Consider the following 21,352-nt stretch of genomic DNA (forward strand, 5'->3'; position numbering starts at 1 on the left):
GGACAGCACAGACATACCCTAATGACTGCTAGTTTACAAGTTGTTGACAAGTTTTTTTTCCTATTTTAATAGTTTCTTTTAACTAGTTCTGGACCCACGATTGCTGCCAAAATTGACAGCATAGCCCATTTTAATAAACAGAACGCTTCCCAAACATTGGCTTTGAGCTTGTCTTGGTGTTTTATTACAGTATCTGCATTTTTGTTTTAAATTTTTACAGCCAACCCTTGTCCTTGCTCTCTCAACATGAGATCCCAACAAATAGTTTCATACCATCACATACCCCAAACCAAACCACAAGAGACCCCACAGGTGTAAGCAAGCATTCTTACAGGATAACAATCGTAACAGCGGCTTCCCTACCTGTAGTTCCCCAGGTGCCGCTTTTCATGCTCGTCCCTGGAGACTTGCTTGCGGACTTGAGCCAGTCTTTCTTTCTGAAAGCACAACATAAGTGAGTAGGCAGTGAGAAGTGGGAAGAATGACAGAGAAATGAATCCCCGTTTCAGCTAGTGCTATCCTGCAGTGTAATTTAGCCACCCAAAACCGAATAACAATGTCACAGAATGACTCGTTTGCTATATTACAAGGCCCCTTAATGAAGTCTGAGAGTTAGCGAGCACGTATAACAGCCTCTACTCCACACTTGTTAATACAGGGGGCCTATTCATAATTCATATGGATTTAACTCCCACTGTACCATTTTAATACATCAAAAAATATAATTGTGGAAAGGTCAGCTGGTCAATTTGCTGTGGCGCAGCAGGGTGTCTTTTATAATAGTCACTGATCTCTGCTAAATGCTGGTACAGGCAAGTTCGTTCAGCCCCCAATTCCCAAATCTCACTCCTCTTTTGCGTCAAGCTTTGCCCTTTGAAAATACCACCTACCTGCAGTCATCTCAACCTCATTCATCTCTTCAGATAATAAAAAGTTGATCGGAAGGAAGACCAATTCAAGGGCTGGTGCGCAACTTTTGAGAACACTCTTTGTCTTCATGCTGGCTAACTGAAATATGATAAACTAAATGTTTAATGCTCTGTTGGTTTGGCCATCGTTATTACATAAAAAATTTGACAAAACAGGCGAGATATGAACATATGGGGAAAAAAAATCTCAAGCCTGAATCTCTAGTCCATGGCTCCATGATTAAAAAGATATTTTGCTTCATAACTTAAAGGAAACCGATTACGCTGCTTAGAAATGCACTGATCCCAATACTTAGATCGGATATCGGTTCGATGCCACATATTTTGCGTGCACGATATATTTAGTGTAATTTATAAACCAACAACAGTTTGTGTTTTGGTACTGAAGCACATAAACGAACCTTGTTTTGAACTTCACCTCAAATCTTCTTGTTTATTTTGTAGATAACCGACCAACTAAAATTCTAATAATAATAGGAAATGTATAAAAAATAAAAATATGATCACATCTGTGATACTTATCATTATCACGATCACGACTGTATTGATCGATACTCATAATTGTGGCATTGGGATTGGATCAGGTAAATATATATATATATATATATATATATATATATATATATATATATATATATATATATATATATATATATATATATATATATATATATATATATATATATATATATATATTGGTGGATCCCTAATTACCATATTAAAAAGTTTGAAAAAACAGGCAGAATTAGAACATGCATCTTCCACAAGGGAAAAAAAATCTCAAGCCTGTATCTCTAGCCCCTGGCTCCAACATAAAAATTATATTTTGCTTCATCACTTAAAGGACTTCTAGTATGCACCTTTTTACAGAATGTCAAATAAATCTCCAATGTTCCAAGAGTGTGTATGTGAAGTGACATGTCAAAACATCCCGCAAATAATGTTTTATAACTCTTTGAAACTGTCACTTGTAGGCTTTAATCCAAATTGTGTCATTTTGGTGACTTAAATTGGCTTTAGATTCAAATAAGATTGTCCTGATTGTGTGATTTCAAAAGAGGGCGGAGCTACAAATGCCTACGTGTCAGCATAGTGGCAGATTCAAAAATAAGAATAACAACCTATGCTAATTAGGGACAGATTTGCATTAATGAGCGGGACTTTCCCCCTTCTGTAGACAAGTACAAAGGGAGCATGTCAACAAAAGTGTTTCTGTAGACTGAAGTGTATTTATGCAGTGTGATTATATAAAACAAAATACAAAAATTATATTTACATGATTCTGCCACACAACTGTCTTTAAACTCCTTATAAAAGCAATTTTAGCATGATAGACCCCCTTTAAACATGAAAGCTTTTCTGAAAGCTAAATGTGTCGCACCAGTTCCTCCCTTCTGCGTTCTAGCAAGTGGCGTTGTTTCTCCCATTCTGAAGACCCGGCAGTCAGTTTCCGCATGGATCCCTGTCCGTACAGTCGGCGCTGGGCTTCTGCCTTCTGCTGAGCCAGATTCCGCCGTTTATCACTCGCTCTTGGTAAGAAAAAATGAAAACAAAATAAAAAGTAGCACTCAAAGTAGCACAAACTCACAGAAATTCTGGAAAAACTCTGCAACTCTATACATCACTTGACTTGACAGCATTCACCATGATTTCATCGCTCACTGGCCCTTTAAATTTGCTGTTGTAAGTGGCCACTCAGGGTCAGTGGGCTCCTGAACCGCTGGGAACCCTCCAGTTTTTATTGATACGACTTTCGCACTTCTGAGTTCTTGTCACTGAGTTATTGGTTTTGTCCTGCGACTGCTGGGGAAATAACGTGGGAGTCGCTTGATATGTTACTGGTAAGAACTCAGCTGGGACGCGGTGAGCATCTGCGGAGACCTTCAAGAAAATAACTACGGCAGAACGGAAGCAATGCACCCAGAAACCTGATCCACTGCAAGATTGAGTTTGTCTGCTGTTGTTTTCTACTCTAGGACCATTGCTGGGCCACTCTGGTATATTTAGTACAAAAGTTGGAACTGGGATTTGAAGGCCAGGTCTACAGTAATCAATCACTGGATACCCTGTATACTGATGCACAACTGCACACACAGGTATACGCAGGCAGTACGGCAAGTAGATAACCACAGCAAAGAAACAAATAAACTTAAAAGGAATACCTCATGTTAAATACAATACAATCATATTCATTGAAGAAAAAACTGATTCACCGCACTGTTTGACAAAAAAAAGTATCATCTTAAGAGTCAACAGGAGTCTATGGTGTGTTCATACAGTAGTAATTGACATTAAAGTAAAAAAATTACCAACTTAAAGTAACCAAAAGAATTTGCTCATCTTTTAAAGCCATCAATTTCAACTAATTGCATTCATTAAAATTCAGTTTACCTGGTAATTCATGTGACATATCTGCTAATGACACCAAAATGGAAGCTACATTCAATGCTATGCTGTACATCTTTGATGCTTACTAATTAAAGTCTTAGCCAGAACTTCATTAAGGCACTGCTTAATGGATGACATCTTTAGGCAAATTGTTTGCCGTTGAACATAGAAGAGGAAATTCTGACCAATGAGTTGTACAGTATTTCATTTTTTCTACTATGGAAGGCAATAGCTACAGGTTTTCAGCTTTCTTTAAATGATCTTTTTCAAGAGTTCGCACTTAGCTGATGATTGATTATAAAGCTTGTTTAAAACATGCTGCCCCAGGAGAGAACCCTGAGCTCATAAGATCCTCGAGCCAGGAGCTCCCTCACGTTTGCAGAGGAGAGGGGAGTTTGAGCTCAGATAGATCTCGAGAACTCCCCTGCTGTAGTAGCTAATGAACAGATTAGTCTTAAGAGAAGACTATTTACTAGGAGCATGTCTATGATGCTAATTTGGAGTAGTCAATTAACTTAGGTTGCATGTTTTTTGACGGTGGGAGGAAACCGGAGAACCCGGGGGAAACCCACAGAGCACGGGGAGAACGTGTAAACTCCGCAGAGAAAGGTTGGCTGGCTTGGTAAGGACTAGAACCAGTACATTCTTGCTGTGAGGCAACAGTGCTAACTACTGGGCCACCGTGCCACCCATCTAGGAAAGAAGGATGAGTAGGGGTTTAAAGGGAGATTCTTCAAAACGAAGATGGCTATCATATGGACCTTGGGGTACTTATAGTGGCTTAGGAATCGTCTGATTGTTGAATAATAAATTGAATAATGCGGGGCCGGCTGCAAGAAATCATAAGCACGCGATCCTCTCAAAATTAGTTTATAAATAAGCTTCACTTAGTGTTCAGCAGAATAAAGAAACTCATAAAGATTTAGATCTACTAGAGGTATAAATAATTTAGAATTCTGTGATTTGTTCTGTATTTATGAGTAATATTTCATTTTAGGGTGAATTATTGCTTCAATTAACCCTTTCACGAGTACAATCACACTGGTGTGATCAGAATGTTCAGAGCGCATTATCAACTGCTAAAATTCAAATCTGCACGCTGAGGCACAGAAAGCGGTGCGCAGTGCCTGTAATAAATCACAATTTATCCTTTCTTTCAAAAGTATTTATTTATTTATTCAGTTGGAGTGTTTTTTTTCTGTTGTGGTCGACGTGTGTTCAACATGTAAAGAAATAAAAAACATAAATAGCTCTGATTTTCCATGCAATTGCCACACAATATCAAGTCTACAATGCTTTTGATGTGTTCCTTCAAATTAAACAGTCTCAAAAACAATTAAATGAGGGCCCATCGAAAAATTCCAAGCAACTTCTTAGAGATCACCAAATCAATATTGTTCTAAAACACTGAAGACTTATGAATGGTGGACAATGAAGAGTGAGTTTTCTGATTTACTCTTATTCTCTTTCTAATGGGACTCTGGAGAGAGCATTACTTCATACCTGATGTTGAGCAGTTTCAGGGCATTAAGTAAAGCCCCCTTCTTCACGTCGTAATCAATCTTTTGATCTGTCCCAAAACTCGGGGCACGATTGATCTGCAGAGGAAAGACAGAGTAATATTTCTTTTTTCTTCTTCCAAAAACCAAAAACCCCATCAATATACAGTACAGTACAACGTTTAAAGGACATTGACAAGTCACAGTAGAAATAACCACTGTTATACTAAAATAACAAGGCTCTAATAACAATTAGTGTTGCAAGACATGTTTGTCGCTAATGTTGAGGATTATATAGCTCGGCTCCTAATATATTACAAGACTTCAGAATTAAGCTATACAGCAGCTTTGCGTGGGGAAAAAAACAGAAATGTACATCATCATTCACTTATACTCTTCCCTTCCAACAAGACTAGCACAATGAGTCAATTACTGCATTTTCAAATAATGCCAAATCGTCCTTGTGGCTTAACCCTTATGTTCTGTTGGGGATGTTTTCATCCACTCTGGGGTGATTTTGAGTCTTAATTTGGCCATAGCTTTTTCTGTTTCAGCTAGCAAAATTATTTTTGGTAACAAATCTTATTTCACCACATATTTTGAGAAAATGCTTTGAAGTAAAAAAAAAAAAAAAAAAAAACTCAATGATACACTCTAAGCAAATATACTAAACTTTTGTTGTGTTCGAAAGTCTACAGATAGTCTACAGAACAAACCATCAACTAACTAGGTTAATTAGGTTAACTAGACAGGATAGGGTAATTAGGCAAGTTATTGTATAACAATAGTTTGTTCTGTAGACTACTGAAAAAAATAAATAGCTTAAAGGGGGTAATATTTGTGACCTTAAAATGAGTTTAAAAAAAAAAATGTAAAACTGCTTTTATTCTAGCCAAAATAAAAAAAAAAAAATTTGACTTTCTCCAGAAGAAAAATATTATCATATATACTTTTAAAAACGTCCTTGCTCTGTTAAACATCATTTGGGAAATATTTTAAAAAGAAAAAAAATGCAAAGGAGGCTAATATGTACTGTATCATATTTTCTGTTATGTACTAACAATAAAATAAAAATAAAATAAAATTAAATTAAATTAAATTAAATTAACACCAGACAATAGGTAAAAGTGTATTTTAAATAACTGAGACAGACATCACATTTTTTCAGTATACCTACACATAACTTCAGTCAACCTGAGTGGCTAGGAACACACCAGTAAGGAACAGACCAAAAAAAGTTTCAAAGCTTCATTGTCTACACAATCACGGCATGATAAACAGCAATCATAAGAATCTTCCCCGGAAGAAAGGAAGGAACAATATGAGGGTGAGTAATGATGACCTCTATGGAGTGGAGCTCTGCATGTAGGTCAAGAAACACTCTGCAAACAAGTGCAACTTTGATCTTGTTTGCAGCGGAGCTTTCAAAGCACAGCCAGAGATTACTAGACAATTCACATGACATATCATTGCATAGGTAATGCCATTATATAAAATAAAAAATAAAAAACTGCACGTCTAGATTCACAATAGAGTGATGCAATGTAGAAATATGGGACATCTGCAATGTAGAAATATGTAGAATATGGGACATCTTACCAAAAAATTTACATTTTCACTTATATAAAAAAAAAAGTGACAGGGCCTGACCTTTGAGCTCGTCATCCTCAAAAAGACACACAAAAACAAGCATAAAATCCGACTAAATTGATAAAATCAATTCTATGATGGAATGTATAATTGATCACTGTCAGCTTCTCCTTCCATCAAATGATATCACTTGATGTCACTTCCTGAGTAGCCTAAAATTCAATGCAAATGTGAGAGGACTAACTAAAACATGGGGACAATTGTAAAACAGTTTTTATTTGTAATGAATTTATTCATAATTTCATGTTTTTAATCAATTAATGATAACTTTTCCTAGAGATGGGTTGCGGCTGGAAGGGCATCAGCTGTGTAAATCTTTCTGGATAAGTTGGCGGTTCATTCCGCTGTGGCGACCTCGGATTAATAAAGGGACTAAGCCGACAAGAAAATGAATGAATGAATGAAAACTTAAACTTGCTATTTCTGAAGTTTTTTTTTTTTTTTAATAAAGAATAGTTTACAATTTAAGTTTTTATCATAACAAAACTATTGAAGCTGTAGGTTCAATTGACGCTTCGCTAAACTCCTCCCTCCTTATGCCTAGTTCACACTAGAGGATTTTAAGCCTGATTTGAGCCCGATTTGGAAGTTAACGAGCTCGCCGACAGATCGGGCTGTGATTGGGAAGAAATCTGCGGGTGCACGACGCTCGCCGCTCTTTATGTGTGAACTACTGAGCAACGCATCAACGAGGCTCGCTGACGCGTCGCCGACACCTCGCAGACGGAAATCCAACATTCAGCATGCTAAATATTCCAGAGCAGTCGGCCGACTCAACCCCATGTGTGGTCAGATGTAGTGACGAGCTGCAGCCAATGAGAGAGCAGATCAGGATGAGCTGAATGCCTGTGTGTTCAGGAGCTCAACAGAAACATCTGTGATTGGTCAGAACGGGCATCGGTGCACTCGCTTCATTCTGCGTTAGCACAGACATGAGAGTAGGCTATATTAACAGTGGATCTAGAATTCTGTAACTATTAGAATTACCATACTGCTCATTCTGACCGTTCTCATATAAAACGCCATATTGTCACAACATATTTACATTCAAAGCTATTATTGAGATATTAAAATTAAGCTTTGAATGTCTGGCATCATATTTAATGACATTACCCTAAAAATATAATATTTTTTGGTAATACAGCCTATAAATATGTTGTTAAGATACTAAAACACTTAAAGGCTTGGCTTTCATTTTCACTTTCAAACAGGAGCTATTTAACAGTACAGAATATGCTGTTTTGAAAGATATCTGAAGTAAATTGATGTTTTGCCATCAGAAAGTTTTGTTTATATTAGCAGGAAGTTGCCAGGCAAGAAAATGCACACATATTTAAAGTCACAGCGAAAAGTATCAGACATGCATGCAGTCATTTTGACCAATATGGTAATTTAAGGCAGAAATGCTCAGTTCTTTACTGTTTTGTAATAAAAAAAAATAACAATGTCAGAAAGAAATACACTGATAGTTAGAAAACGGCAGGGTGTTATAAATATGTTAGTTTTATTTCAAAGAGTTATAAAATTACAAAAATTAAAAACTCTCTGTGTATCTATCCACTCGAACCTTGCAGATGAGTGATTAATCCGCTCATAAATCAGCTGTTTTGATGATGTTTTTAAATGCTTTCTCCAAAGCTTGAAACGCTGTCAGTGATGTCATCAGCACACAAGCAGCCAATAGTGTTCAGCTTTTTTCTGACGACTCCTCCCTCAAATTTTCATTGGCTGTGGTTTGGTAGCTTGAATGAGATGTTGTCAGATCATGTAGTGTGTGACCCCCCTCTTGTGGATCGTTCACAGAGTGTTGCGTAGTGTGAACACCACAGAGATAAAAAAAAGACACAAAGTCAGGTCATGTAGTGTGAACAGCACAGCGATCTGCTGATGTTTAAAATCCTGTAGTGTGAACTAGGCTTTAGTTACTGCTGTTACGCCTGTCAAGCTTTGGTGCCTGGCATGTCTATTACAAAATGTATGCCCCAGTGTCAGACAATGCCTGGTATAGAATTACTCGTTTTTGGTGAACAGGTGAGATATCCGAGAAAGCCAGACAAAAAAAACACTGTACTATACATTACAGGGGTATATCCACGACATAATATGCAACCAATTAGAAAATAATTGAATCAAAATGGAAGCTAGGTTAGCCTAGCCACCTCATATGCTAACCATTCAACAGCTTAGTTTATGCGATGCATGATCGGTCAAATTTAAAAATAATTGAATAATAACCTAGCTAGGTTGAACCTAGGAACCAGGAGGAACAATGCAATTTTCTTCTAGGCCATGGTACACTGGACCAGCTCTATACCCTCACCAGGGTGCGAGTGTTTAAGGGAGTATACCCAACCAGTTTACATGTGTTTTGTGGACTTGAAAAAGGCATTCAATCGTGTCCCTCGTGGCATTCTATTGAGGGTGCTGTGGGAGTATGGGGTCAGAGGTGATCTGTTGAGGGCCGTCTCGTCCCTGTATTAACAGAGTAGGAGTTTGGTTTGCATTGCCACCAATAAGTCAGACTCCGGCAGGGCTGCACATTGTCACCAATTCTGATCATCATTTTTATGGACGGAATTTCAAGGTGCAGCCTTGGGTTGTAGGAGGTCCAGTTTTTACCACAGTATTTCATCTCTGTTATTCGCAGACGATGTTGTTCTGTTGGCTTCATCGAATGTGGACCTTCAGCATGCACTGGGGCAGTTTGCTGCAGAGTGAGACGCAGCTGGGATGAGAATCAGCACCTCCAAGTACGAGGCCATGAAGCTCCATCGGAAAAAGGTGGTTTGCCATCTCCAGGTTGGAGGTAAGTCCTTACCCCAGGCGGAGGAGTTCAAGTATCTTGGGATGAGGGAAGGATGAAACGTGAGATTGACAGGCAGATTGCAGCAGTGGCAGCAGTAATGTTGTCAATGTACCGGTCTGTTGTGGTAAAGAAGGAGCTAAGCCAAAAGGCAAAGCTCTCGATTTACCAGTCATTCTACGTTTCTACTCTCACCTATGGCCATGAGCTTAGGGTCATGACCAAAACGACAAGATCTCGGAAACAAGCGGCCGAAATGAGTTTTCCTTTGCAGGGTGGCAGGGTGCACCCTTATGTATAGAAGTCACCTTGGAGGAGCTAGAGCCACTGCTCCTCCACATCAGGAGAAGTCAGCTGAGGTGGCTCAGGCATCTGTTTCGGATGCCTCCTGGACGCCTACCTAAGGAGGTGTTCCAGCATTGACCCACGTAAGGAGGCCTCGGGGAAGACCCAGGACACGATGGAGGTACTAAAGCCCCTTTCACACATACAAACCGGTATTGCCGGTAATTTTCCGGAAAGGTCTGGCGAAGGGTCAATCGGGCTGAGAACAAGGACAATGACAGGGTTTGTAAATTTGCAAAGTGTTTTTTAACCAGCAGATGTACCGAATAAAGTGGCCTGTGAGTGTATTTAAGCCTATACATTGCACTTAAAGCTGAATACTAGCATCTTGCAAAATGACTAGTAAAATAGTATGTAGTGTCATCATGGCAATGACAAATGAAATTATGGTAACACTTTAGGTCACAATTCATGCTATTGATATGGGGAGCGTGGACACTTGAAGGGATTTAATTATTCTTTATAAGTGTTTGTTTTATGTCTTAATGTTCATTTGTTGTTGTTAATATTTGAGTTCCTTTGTGTGGCACAGTTATGAAATGAGGACTTTTGACTGCAAACCAAATCTACCTTCGGGTATAAATAAAGTACTGTAACCTTAACTACTGGCTTATTACCTGCTTCATTTTAAGATATTAACTGTTCATTAGTCATTATAATGTATGATCTTATTCTACATATCTAAATCAATCCAAGGCGACGCAGTGGCGCAGTAGGTAGTGCTGTCGCCTCGCAGCAAGAAGGTCGCTGGTTTGATCCTCGGCTCAGTTGGCGTTTCTGATTGAAGTTTGCATGTTCTCCCAGCGTTTGCGTGGGTTTCCTCCGGGTGCTCCGGTTTCCCCCACAGTCCAAAGACATGCGGTACAGGTGAATTGGGTAAGCTAAATTGTATGTAGCATATGAGTGTGTGTGTGAATGTGTGTGGATGTTTGCCAGTGATGGGTTGCAGCTGGAAGGGCATCTGCTGCGTAAAAATGGGCTGGTTAAGTTGTCGGTTCATTCCGCTGTGGCGACCCCCGGATTAATAAAGGGACTAAGCCGACAAGAAAATGAATGTATGAATGAAAAAAATCAATCCAAAACCTAAACCCAACTCTACCTTACTAACTATTAATAAACAGATAATTAGTAGTTTATTAAGCTGGTAGTGTTAGGTAATGGTTTGTTAATACTGTAAATTGTGACCTAAACTAAAGTGTTACCAAAATTAATTATTAGAAATGCTTAGAAACAAACAACTTCTCTCTGTAGCACTTAGAAAAGATTTAATAAGAATTAAAATTGAACAGGAGGGCTAATAGTTTTGACTTCAACTTTTTGTATGAGACTTTGTTCTCTTGGGCCGGAAAATAATGGCTCAATCTAAACACAGGAAAACCAAGGCTTTGCATTCTGTTTCAGAGTTTTCTTTTTTGTATGAATTAAACCATTTATAACCATTCAGAATCATTTGAGCAGTTAATTAGAGATAATTGAGCAATAGAATGTCTTTCCGTGCATTAGTATAATCTGTCACATTCCTGCCAACACAAGCTAATTCATCAGATGCCAGAGTTATTTTCTCTGTGGAACTGGAAAGAAAAAAAAAACTGCAGAGGAAATGAGACCAGCTTGTGATATCTGCACAATCGCTGTGATGTATGATAATATTCATTCAGAACTTTTATGCTCGGTGATGCATTATTTGTAATGTTGACCAGAAACTCAATCTTTAGCTGTCTGTTGTTTTAAGAGAGAGAAAAACTACTTTAATTTAGGGATGCAATGATGATAGATTTTGGTTGTACGATTACAGGTTATCAAGATTGTTATGCATTTAATAATTTCAAAACACAAAAAACACGTGAAAACTCAAAACTAAAACTCTTATGTTTAAGGGCACATAGTTTACCCCTTTTTTAAGATTTAATATTATGGTTCTTCTGAGTGTGCCAGTTTAGGTTCAGTTCAAAACACAGTTCAGATTTTTTATTATAATGTGTTAAAAAGTGTCATGTTGGGGGCGTGTACACAGCTCGCTGTTTTAGGGGTGTGTTGCTTCACATGAAAATTAGTTTCGACTTCCCGCCCAACGTAACAAAGGGGCAGAGCCGAGAGTTCCCCCGCTCTGTGTTTGGCAACAGACAGGCAGACAGAGAGAAGCAACATCACACCTCAAATGGCATGTATCACAAACTGTTGTGCTAGTCAACTATAATTCCAACTCAACATTAAATATCCTGCTAAATCATGTTACTACTGTGGATGCACACATTGAGATGTCAATACTGAAACAACATACAGTTAAAGTCACAATAATTAGCCCTCCTCAATTATTGCCCCTCTGTATATTTTTCCCAAATTCAGTTTAACGGAAAGGAGATTTTTCTTTTTCAGCACATTTCTAATCATTTCAAATTTTTAATAACCAATTTATTTTATCCTTGCTATGACGACAGTACATTAATACTTCACTAGATATTACTGAGATACAAGTATCCAGCTTAAAGTGAAATCTAAAGGTTTAAATAGGTTAATTGGGCAAGTTAGGTTAACTATGCCAGTCATTGTATAGCAGTTTTTTGTTCTCTAGACGATTGAAAAAAAATTTTGATAAGGGGGCTAATATTGATTTTAAAACAGTTTTAAAAAATTAAAAACGGCTTTTATTTTAGCCTGAAATTACTTTTTTCCATAAGAAAAAATATTAGATTAGACACTGTGAACAATTCGTTTTTATAGATCATTTGGGAAATAAATTCACAGAAAGTCAGAAAGATTTCTGACTTTAAAAGGGCACCTATGGAGAAAAATCTACTTTTTAAGCTGTTTGGACAGACATGTGTGTACGTACAGTGTATAGACCGTCATATCGGGGTGATATAAACACACACAGTCCTTTTTTTTTCAATTTAACAACAAAAAAAAAAAACGGTGGACCAATTAAAGCGGTTTTCAGACCGACCGCAACTTTACGTAGGAGAGGGGTCCCCCCGCCCACCAATATTAATTGACAGCCTTGCGTCACGATCATATCCTCAGTTTCTTGTTGCGCGTCCGCCATTTTCAGCGTGTGAGTCAAAGCGATATCATTAAAGGGTGAAACGCTCATTGGACTCAACACAAGATCAATATTCTCCACATTATCGCAGTAATCGGATTTATTGCTTGTAACTTTTGCGTGGCGCAGCGCCATGCATTTCAGAGATCTGGGCGAGGGTTTCTGACGGGGTGCACGCAACGGAGCTTCGGGTCAGCGGCTCGGTGCGGTGTGGGTTTCTGTGGGGGTGCACGAGGTGGAGCTTTGGGTCAGTGGCTTTGCGCGGCTTTTTGACGGGGTGCACGTGGCGGAGTGGTGTAGGTTTCTGTCGGGGTGCACCTGGCGGAGCTTCGGGTAAGCGACTCAGCGTGGCGTGGGTTTCTGTTGGGGTGCACGCGGAGGAGCTTCTGGTCTGCGGCGCGGCTTTCTGTCGGGGTGCACGCGGCGGAGCTTCGGGTCAGCGGCTCGGCGGCGTTGTGTTTGCCCTGGTGGAGGCTTATGTTTGGAGTTCTGGAATGCGTGGCACAACGATTCAGGACACTTCATGTTTCTGCCGCGTCACTGAGTGTCTGGAGTGCCGTGTCGTGGCGCATTCAGTGCTTTAGTCAAAGTTAATTCAGTGTGTGGTTATTAGTCTCTGTGTACAAGTGCCGAGACTACAAAGAAACAAATGATTTTGTACTCTGCTTGGTCTGTGTCCGACTCATACATGTACGGCTGAATGCTCATCCTAGCTTAGCTTAGCTTATCTCTCTGTCTTGTCAGCCTGTCTGTTGCAAACACAAAGCGTAGGAGCTCTTGGCTCCGCCCCCTTGTTACGTTGGGCGGGAAGCCGAAACTGTGAAGCAACTAACAGCAAACTGTGTAAACGCCTTATTAACGCATTATAATAAATACATCTGAACTGTGTGTTGAACTGAACCTAAACTGGCACACTCAGGAAAACCATAATACTAATATTAAATCATAAAAAAGGGTAAACTATGTGTCCTTTAACTGCATTGTGCAACTTCATATGCGACAAACATTCATTTCGGGTATGGCTTCGCACATTACAATGTGCAAGACACACAACATTAGCGCTTCACGCCACGGACAAACGGTTTGTGAAGGATGGCGGCAACAGAGAGAGATGACAGCACACACAGCCACCCCTTGCTGGGCTCTTAATAGAGCTGCCCTGCTCAGATGTTAATCTCTCTCAGAAAGGTGATCGCTTAAGAGAAGACCGTAAGATAATATTTACATCACAACTGAGCGTCAGAGGGGGGTTTGCTGAGAGGGTGGACTAAATCAATGAATTGACTGTATCAGCCGTAACCTTAGCAGCAGTAACTGTAGCAGCCGCGGCTGATCCGGCTCACGCTTTCTTAGCTCTCAGAGTCGGGCCACATCACCCCTCGCTGAGTAGATGTCCCGCAGACGGCCCGCTTCACAAAGCAACAAAGACCACTCATCAAGATCTGCCATGCAGGAGTCTTTAGATTTAGGATGTCAGTAATGTTTTCCCTTTTTTCCTTAATAATTTAACGCCTTTTGACAATAATCGTTCTGACACGGATAATAATTCAATATTTTTACAAAAGCTCATTGAAATGGTCAAAACGGTTTACTGATTTTTAATTTACACACTCGTTGTGTTTATAGTTAGACTTTTGGTGGACATTTTGGTGTCAAACTACAGGAAAAAATACAGCTGTTTAAACATTTCAGTAGAGACCTCATAAAATCCAAAGGCTTATTTTATGTAATTAGTTTTGGGAATGACCTTATGCTAGTGCACACTTAATCGTTTACCAAAAATATTGCCCTTAAAGTTTTTAATATGACAAACTTTGCTTTCTTGTGACATGGATAAAAGTATTAAAGATTAAATATGAATGAGATGAAAATGACTACTTTTAAATTACCCTCGGCAGGTAAAATGATGTTTAAAACAAGGAGGGCATTGTATTGGCTGTATGAAGCCCATGCCTTTCTTTCCTTCTTTTTCTTAATTAATATGTCTGTTTACACTGACCGGCCACTTTATTAGGTACACCTTACTAGTACTGTGTTGGACCCCCTTTTGCCTTCAGAACTGCCTTAATCCGTTTGTGGCATAGATTCAACAAGATGCTGCAAATATTCATGAGATTTTAATCCATATTGACAGCATCCTGCAGTTTCTGCAGATTTGTCAGCTGCACATTGTTTTACCCCATCCCAAAGGTACTCTATTGGATTGAGATCAGTGAACTCATTGTCATGGTCAAGAAACCAGTCTGAGATGATGCGCGCTTTAAGATATGGTGCGTTATCTTGCTGGAAGTAGCCATCAGAAGATCGGTACACTGTGGTCATAAGTCATGAACATGGTCAGCAACAATACTCAGGTAGGCTGTGGCATTGACACAATGCTAAATTGGTACTAATTGGCGCCAAAGTGTGCCAAGAAAACATCCCCAACACCATTACACCACCAGCAGCAGCATGAACTGTTGATACCAGACAGGATGGATCCATGCTTTCATGTTGTTGATGCCAAATTGTGACTCTACCATCTGAATGTCACAGAACAAATGGGGACTAGGCCACATTTTTCCAGTCTTCAATTGTCTAATTTTGGTGAGCTTAGCGAATTGTAGCCACAGTTTACTGTTCTAAGCTGACAGGAGTGACACCTGGGGTGATCTTCGGCTGTTGTAGGCCATCCACCTCAGGATTCAGCGTATTGTGCGTTTATAGATGCTCTTCTGCATACTTCGATTGTAACGCGTGGTTATTTGAGTTACTGTTGGCTTTCTATCAGTTCAGCCTGGCTATTCTCCTCTAATCTCTGGCATCAACAAAGAATTTGCTCCCACAGAACTGCTACTCACTGGATATTTTCTTTTTTTCAGACCATTCTCTGTAAACCCTAGAGATGGTTGTGCGTGTAAAGCATAGTAGATCAGCAGTTGTCTGAAATACTAAGAGCAGTCCGTCTGGCACCAACAACCATGTCACGTCTAAAGTCACCTTAATCATCTTCTCTATTCTGATGCTCAGTTTGAACTGCAGCAGATCATCTTGACCGTGTCTACATGCCTAAATGCATTGAGTTGCTGCCATGTGATTGGCTGATTTGAAATTTGTTAACGAGCAAATGTACAGATGTCCCTAATAAAGTAGCCTATGAGTGTACAGTATGTGTAGGAGGAGGGAGTCTGTATTTTGCTTGGAGGCAGGCACATGTAAAGAGCTAGTTACTTCTACATTGGCATGAACTTTCAATTATGACACAAAAATCCACTCAGACAGTTTATTAAAAACAAGCTGAATGTTTTCTTTTCAACTTATCTGAGCTGGTAAACACAGACGAAATCTTACTAAACAAAAATCATTCAATACAAGTGAAAATTTCATCTGACGTCATATTTTATATTATGAGAAACTTAGATGTGAATGGCACAATTGCACTTGTCTCTTTTTCATTAGCTGTGTATCTTTTAAACAAATCCTAAAAAAGCACACTTTTTTTTAAAGCATCACATCAGTGAAATTTGATACTGCAATCTGTTAGAGAACGTGTATGTTTTAAGTCATTTAAATATAATTTTAAGAAATGGCTTCTTAATAATCAACATTGTGAACACTAGGCTTTTTGATGTTGTGGTATGACCTTTAACATCCAGAAAAACACCAATGAAAACTAGTCTTTGGGCTAAATTGGGTACATTTACAGTACTTTCTTACTGAACGCTGATTAATGTACATGGTTCCTTCTGTTGTGAAAAATAAATAAACGTAAACTAAACTGACACAGGCAAAAAAAAATTTTTTTTTTTTAAAAAGCTGCTTTGGTTATGCTGTTGAGATAAAATAATCTTAATTTCACACAAATCCACTAACACAATTCTTAAAGTAATTTTCCTGCAAGTTTTAGTGTAATCGAGGCCCAACAGTAAAATCATGAAATTATCTCTCCTTTTTATCAATCATTCCAGGCCATATTATTTACTTTAATTACATTAATTTAGATTTGAAATGTTTGCTTTCATGTTGTTTGCAGTATCTAATGCAAAAATGTCAGAAAACATGAATAAATTACTCATTTTTATGTAGAAAAATAGAGAGTATACATTTATTAGATTTATTAGAAATCCATTGTACTTTATGCATGTAAATATCCAAAAATATATTGATTAAAATTATAAATAACTACACAACATATGAAATTATGCAAACCATGTGATGCATTACTAACCAGGCGTACCAAATACACTATCCCATGCAAACAAAAATAAAACAACAACAACAGCCAAATAAAGCAAACAACACTTGCTGAAATTCTCAGTGTGCTGTAGACGCAAGAATACTAATCTGGGCTCTGCTTACAGAGCAGTTGCAGGGAGGGTGGATCGCATAACACATCCTTATCAATCACTGTTTTGTTCTTTTGTCAGATTTGGAGAGGCTGCTTCCAGAGGCGAAACATAATCAGTGTTTCTGTGTGTGTTCAGGGCCAGCCGCTGACCTGACCCCCTATCAGAGATTCCCAAACACACGCACAAACCGATTAAAATATAAACATTATATTTTAAATTCAGATACAAAATCCTCTAAATGCCATTGAAAATTTTCATAAAAAATTACAAATTTTCTCAGCTTCTTCTTTTAATGTTAAGATATTTTACGTTAAAGACCAGGCAGGAAAAGGACTTATTCTTTGCCATAAAAGTGATATTACTAAACATACACTGATAGAAATGCTCATTTTAGAAGAAAAAAAAATATATATATATAGCGAGACTGCATTGATGGAGTCAAGTAGTTTAATTTTGGTCTGATACAGACAGATTAATGTCTCACTGTAATCATTTATTAATATGCCTGAAAAAAGTGGTACTACAGGGCAACACTGCCACCTAGAGTTTCCACTGGCTGAACTACAGCTTTTTATGGCTTAATTAAGGGCATAAAAATCGAATAAAGGAGTGTGACGGGTAATGCATGCAAGGAAAATCAAATTACCCCAACAGTGAATGTGCTAGATATGTGTGTATATGGATACATTTATGGCAAAAGCAAAGACTTCCCATATCACAATGTATGCGATGCATAATTTATGATTGTCCTGTGAGAAATCTTAAGGAAGTTTGAACTTTCACATTCTTGTTCATGTATGAATTCCTAATGCATAAATCCTAATTAATAGTGCTTAAAAATGAATTTGGTAAAGAAAAATGTAAAAGATTTTTAAAATATCAAATCAGTCAAGCGGTTCTGAAGTTCTTGCTATTTTATATTTTTGTTATGACAGACGCCAGGAGATAGACAGACATACAGTACAGTACCCACAGACAAACAAACAGATATGTCTGCGTGTGTGTGTGTGTGTGTGTTTATATGTTAAACACTGTGGTTCGAAATGTTCACGTTCTAATTTATTTATTTATTTTGTTTACATTCCTTATTTAAGTCTAAATTATTATGACATTTTGTTTTTTATTATTTTATTTTGACATTTTGTATATGCGATATTGTATCTTTTATAGTATAGTGATGCCAATTAAGCAATTCTAAATTAAATTAGGTAGGTAGGTAGTTGTGTGCGTGCAGATAGATAGATAGATAGATAGATAGATAGATAGATAGATAGATAGATAGATAGATAGATAGATAGATAGATAGATAGATAGATAGATAGATAGATAGATAGATAGATAGATAGATAGATAGATAGATAGATAGATAGATAGATAGATAGATAGATAGATAGATAGATAGATAGATAGATAGATAGATAGATAGATAGATAGATAGATAGATAGATAGATAGATAGATAGATAGATAGATAGATAGATAGATAGATAGATAGATAGATAGATAGATAGATAGATAGATAGATAGATAGATAGATAGATAGATAGATAGATAGATAGATAGATAGATAGATAGATAGGAGACAGGAACAGACAGATATAGATAGACAGACAGATATTCCAACAAAGGCCTGAATTAAAGAGATGGTTAACCTACAATAACAAATTCTGTCATTGCTGCGTTATTTAACAGCATAGCTAACTCCTCATATATATACCACTATTCAACTCCAAAATGTTAGCACAAAACAATAAATATGAATGACAAGAGCTGTGAAAACATTCTTTAAACAAATGCTATGTATGTGTTTTGAATGAAATGTCGGAAAGTAAATCATGAATCAAATTAAATGTTCTTTTATACCGTTTCTCCTTCCTGACTTCAAAAGGTTTTTCGATCCTTTTTTTTATTTTCCCAGAAATTCATATCCACAAAAAAAAAAGGGTGAAAACGTTAGCATCATATCAAATACACAGGCGTTCAACCATCTTGGGTGTGCAGACGAGCTCACAAAGCTCTAATGGCCTGCGCCTGGCAAACACTTGACAAGTACATCCTGTCCCTGGACACTTGCTGCTTCTCTAATGTTTGTCAGAAAACCAACAGCATCAAGGACATAACTTTCACGAGAGCTAAACAAAAAAATAAAGTCAATTTGTTTCATTTATTTCATTCTACTTGCTGTCCTTATTGAAAGTACTGTCTCTGGACCTGGAAAACTCTGAAAACTGAACCTGCACAGAATTGGATAGATAAAATAGATAACATAAATATAATAAAATAAATATAAAATAAATAAAACCAAACTGTTTAAGATCATTGCTAGTGCTTTTGAGTTAGTTAAAATGGAACTGCAATACAACCACCGAGAGAAGGCACTCGCACAATGTGTTTCGATTTCTGTCCCCTGAAATATGCTAATCATTCTATATTTATTCTATTCCATGCATACACTCATCTATCTATCTATCTATCTATCTATCTATCTATCTATCTATCTATCTATCTATCTATCTATCTATCTATCCACATAACAGTTCTGTCTGGTTCTTGAATCTGATTGGCTGAGAGCAGTGCAATATTTTGCCAGTAACATCACACAAAGGCCTCTTCACCCTTCACCTTTGTGTATTACTCTGCCCACATACAGCCAGCAAAAAGAGATACTACAATTTGACAAATATTACTGCTGTTAGACAACAAAATGTACTTTTGAGGCTTTTTTTAGTCGAGAATGTGGCTGTTTAGATTGCAACTATGCAGTTGATTTGTAAGAATAGTGCCTATTTAAAATATTTACAATTTCTGAGGGAGCTCGGCGGCGGCCATTAGCCTGCTATAGTATAGTAGACCAAAGACGGTTGACAATTTCTATCCACAAGACGACAGAACGGCATAATAAGCCCTTACACTTAGAAGATTATAACAGTTTGATTTCTAACTATAGCTAATTATAGCTCAAATCATTATTAAACTGGTAAGCATATCTGTCAACACTCCTGTTTTTCACGGGAGTATCCTGTATTTCAGACCAATCTCCCGCAACCATCTTGTTGTTTATTTTTTTTCTGGAAAACTCCTGTAATTTCACCCACCAGCCTCTTTGGTACAGTCTGTAAACACCCCCGAGTTGCCAACTTTGGTACAGTATCCGATCGCAGCGGCCACCCAAAACCCGCTGCATCCTATCCCGGATCTCAGCAGTGTTATTCACTATTCAGAGACCTCACCCCCGAACACCCCCTCCCCCGGTCTATCGGATTTTCAGAGACATGTTGGCAGGTATGCTGGAAAGTGATATTCTAAGTCGATCTCTCTCTTTTGTATGTTGTAGTGCTGTATTTATACCGTTTTGCTCGCATATCGGGAATGTGTGTTGTGTTGACAGACAGAAAGAAAACATGTCCGCGTGTGTTTAGCGTTTTTCCTTATCGCAAACACAACAGCAGTCTGGTAGTGATTGCGTTGCTTTTGTCAGGGTTAATTATTGTGATATCCCGATTGCCACAGAGAAATACTGTAGACTGTAACACCGTAAGAAGATATCACTCTAGATGGATGGCATTTCATGTCACGTCCAGCCATATCATCTTAAAGCATCTAAAATCATCTGTTTTGACACAATTTTAACATTTATGGCTCTATATACACCAAACCAACGTTGTCAGCTTTACTTTGGGGGTACTTATATGCAAATCAGAGCAGCAGTGTAGGAATTACAACTGTTTGCATATGTGCCTCCCACTTGTTAAGGGTCCAAAATTTATTTGACAGAAAAATAATCATAAATGAAACTTTCACTTTTTAATACTTGGTTGCAAATCCTTTGCAGTCAATTACAGGCTAAAGGCTGGAACACATAGACATCACCAGGCGCTGGGTTTCGATCCTGGTGATGCTCTGCCAGGCCTCTACTACAACTGTCTTCACTTCCCGCTTGTTCTTGGAGCATTTTCCTTTCAGTTTTGTCTTGAGTAAGTGAAATGCAAGCGCAATCAAATTCAGGTCAGGTGATTGACTTGGCCATTGAATAACATTCAACTTCTTTCCCTTCAAAAACTCTTTGGTTGCTTCTGCAGTATGCTTTGGGTCATTTTCCATCTGCACTATGAAGCACTATCCAAAAATTTCTGAATTATTTGACTTAATATGAGCAGAAAATATTGCCTGAAACACTTCAGAATTCATCCTGCTGCTTTTGTATTCACTCTGCTGTTGTCTTCTCTTGATTGTTGAGTCTGACACACATACACCTATCTCCTGGAGAGTGTTCTTGATCTGGCCAACTGTTGTGAAGGGTGTTTTCTTCACCAGGAAAAGAATTCTTTGGTCCTCCACCACAGTTGATTCCACAGTCTTCCGGGTCTTTTG

The 21,352-nt window shown here is 38.1% G+C and overlaps 1 protein-coding gene across 12 annotated transcripts in view; it reads right to left on the minus strand.

The window, feature by feature from the left end:
- The window catches only part of ttll7 (tubulin tyrosine ligase-like family, member 7), a 160,792-nt gene that overhangs the window by 87,723 nt on the left and 51,717 nt on the right, over nucleotides 1-21,352 (minus strand). For all 12 annotated transcript variants that reach the window (XR_015502042.1, XR_015502041.1, XR_015502044.1 and 9 more), the window contains 3 exon segments: nucleotides 4,821-4,915; nucleotides 2,311-2,458; nucleotides 364-437 (listed from right to left, as the gene is read on the minus strand). Coding sequence is in view for 7 of the 12 variants with exons in the window: in XM_087272643.1 (XP_087128769.1) it covers nucleotides 364-437; nucleotides 2,311-2,458; nucleotides 4,821-4,915 (317 nt within the window). In the remaining 5 variants the exon portion in view is untranslated.

This window comes from Danio rerio, chromosome 11 (genome assembly GCF_052040795.2).
Source record: "Danio rerio strain M-AB ecotype USA chromosome 11, GRCz13ab, whole genome shotgun sequence".
Lineage (NCBI taxonomy): Eukaryota > Metazoa > Chordata > Actinopteri > Cypriniformes > Danionidae > Danio > Danio rerio.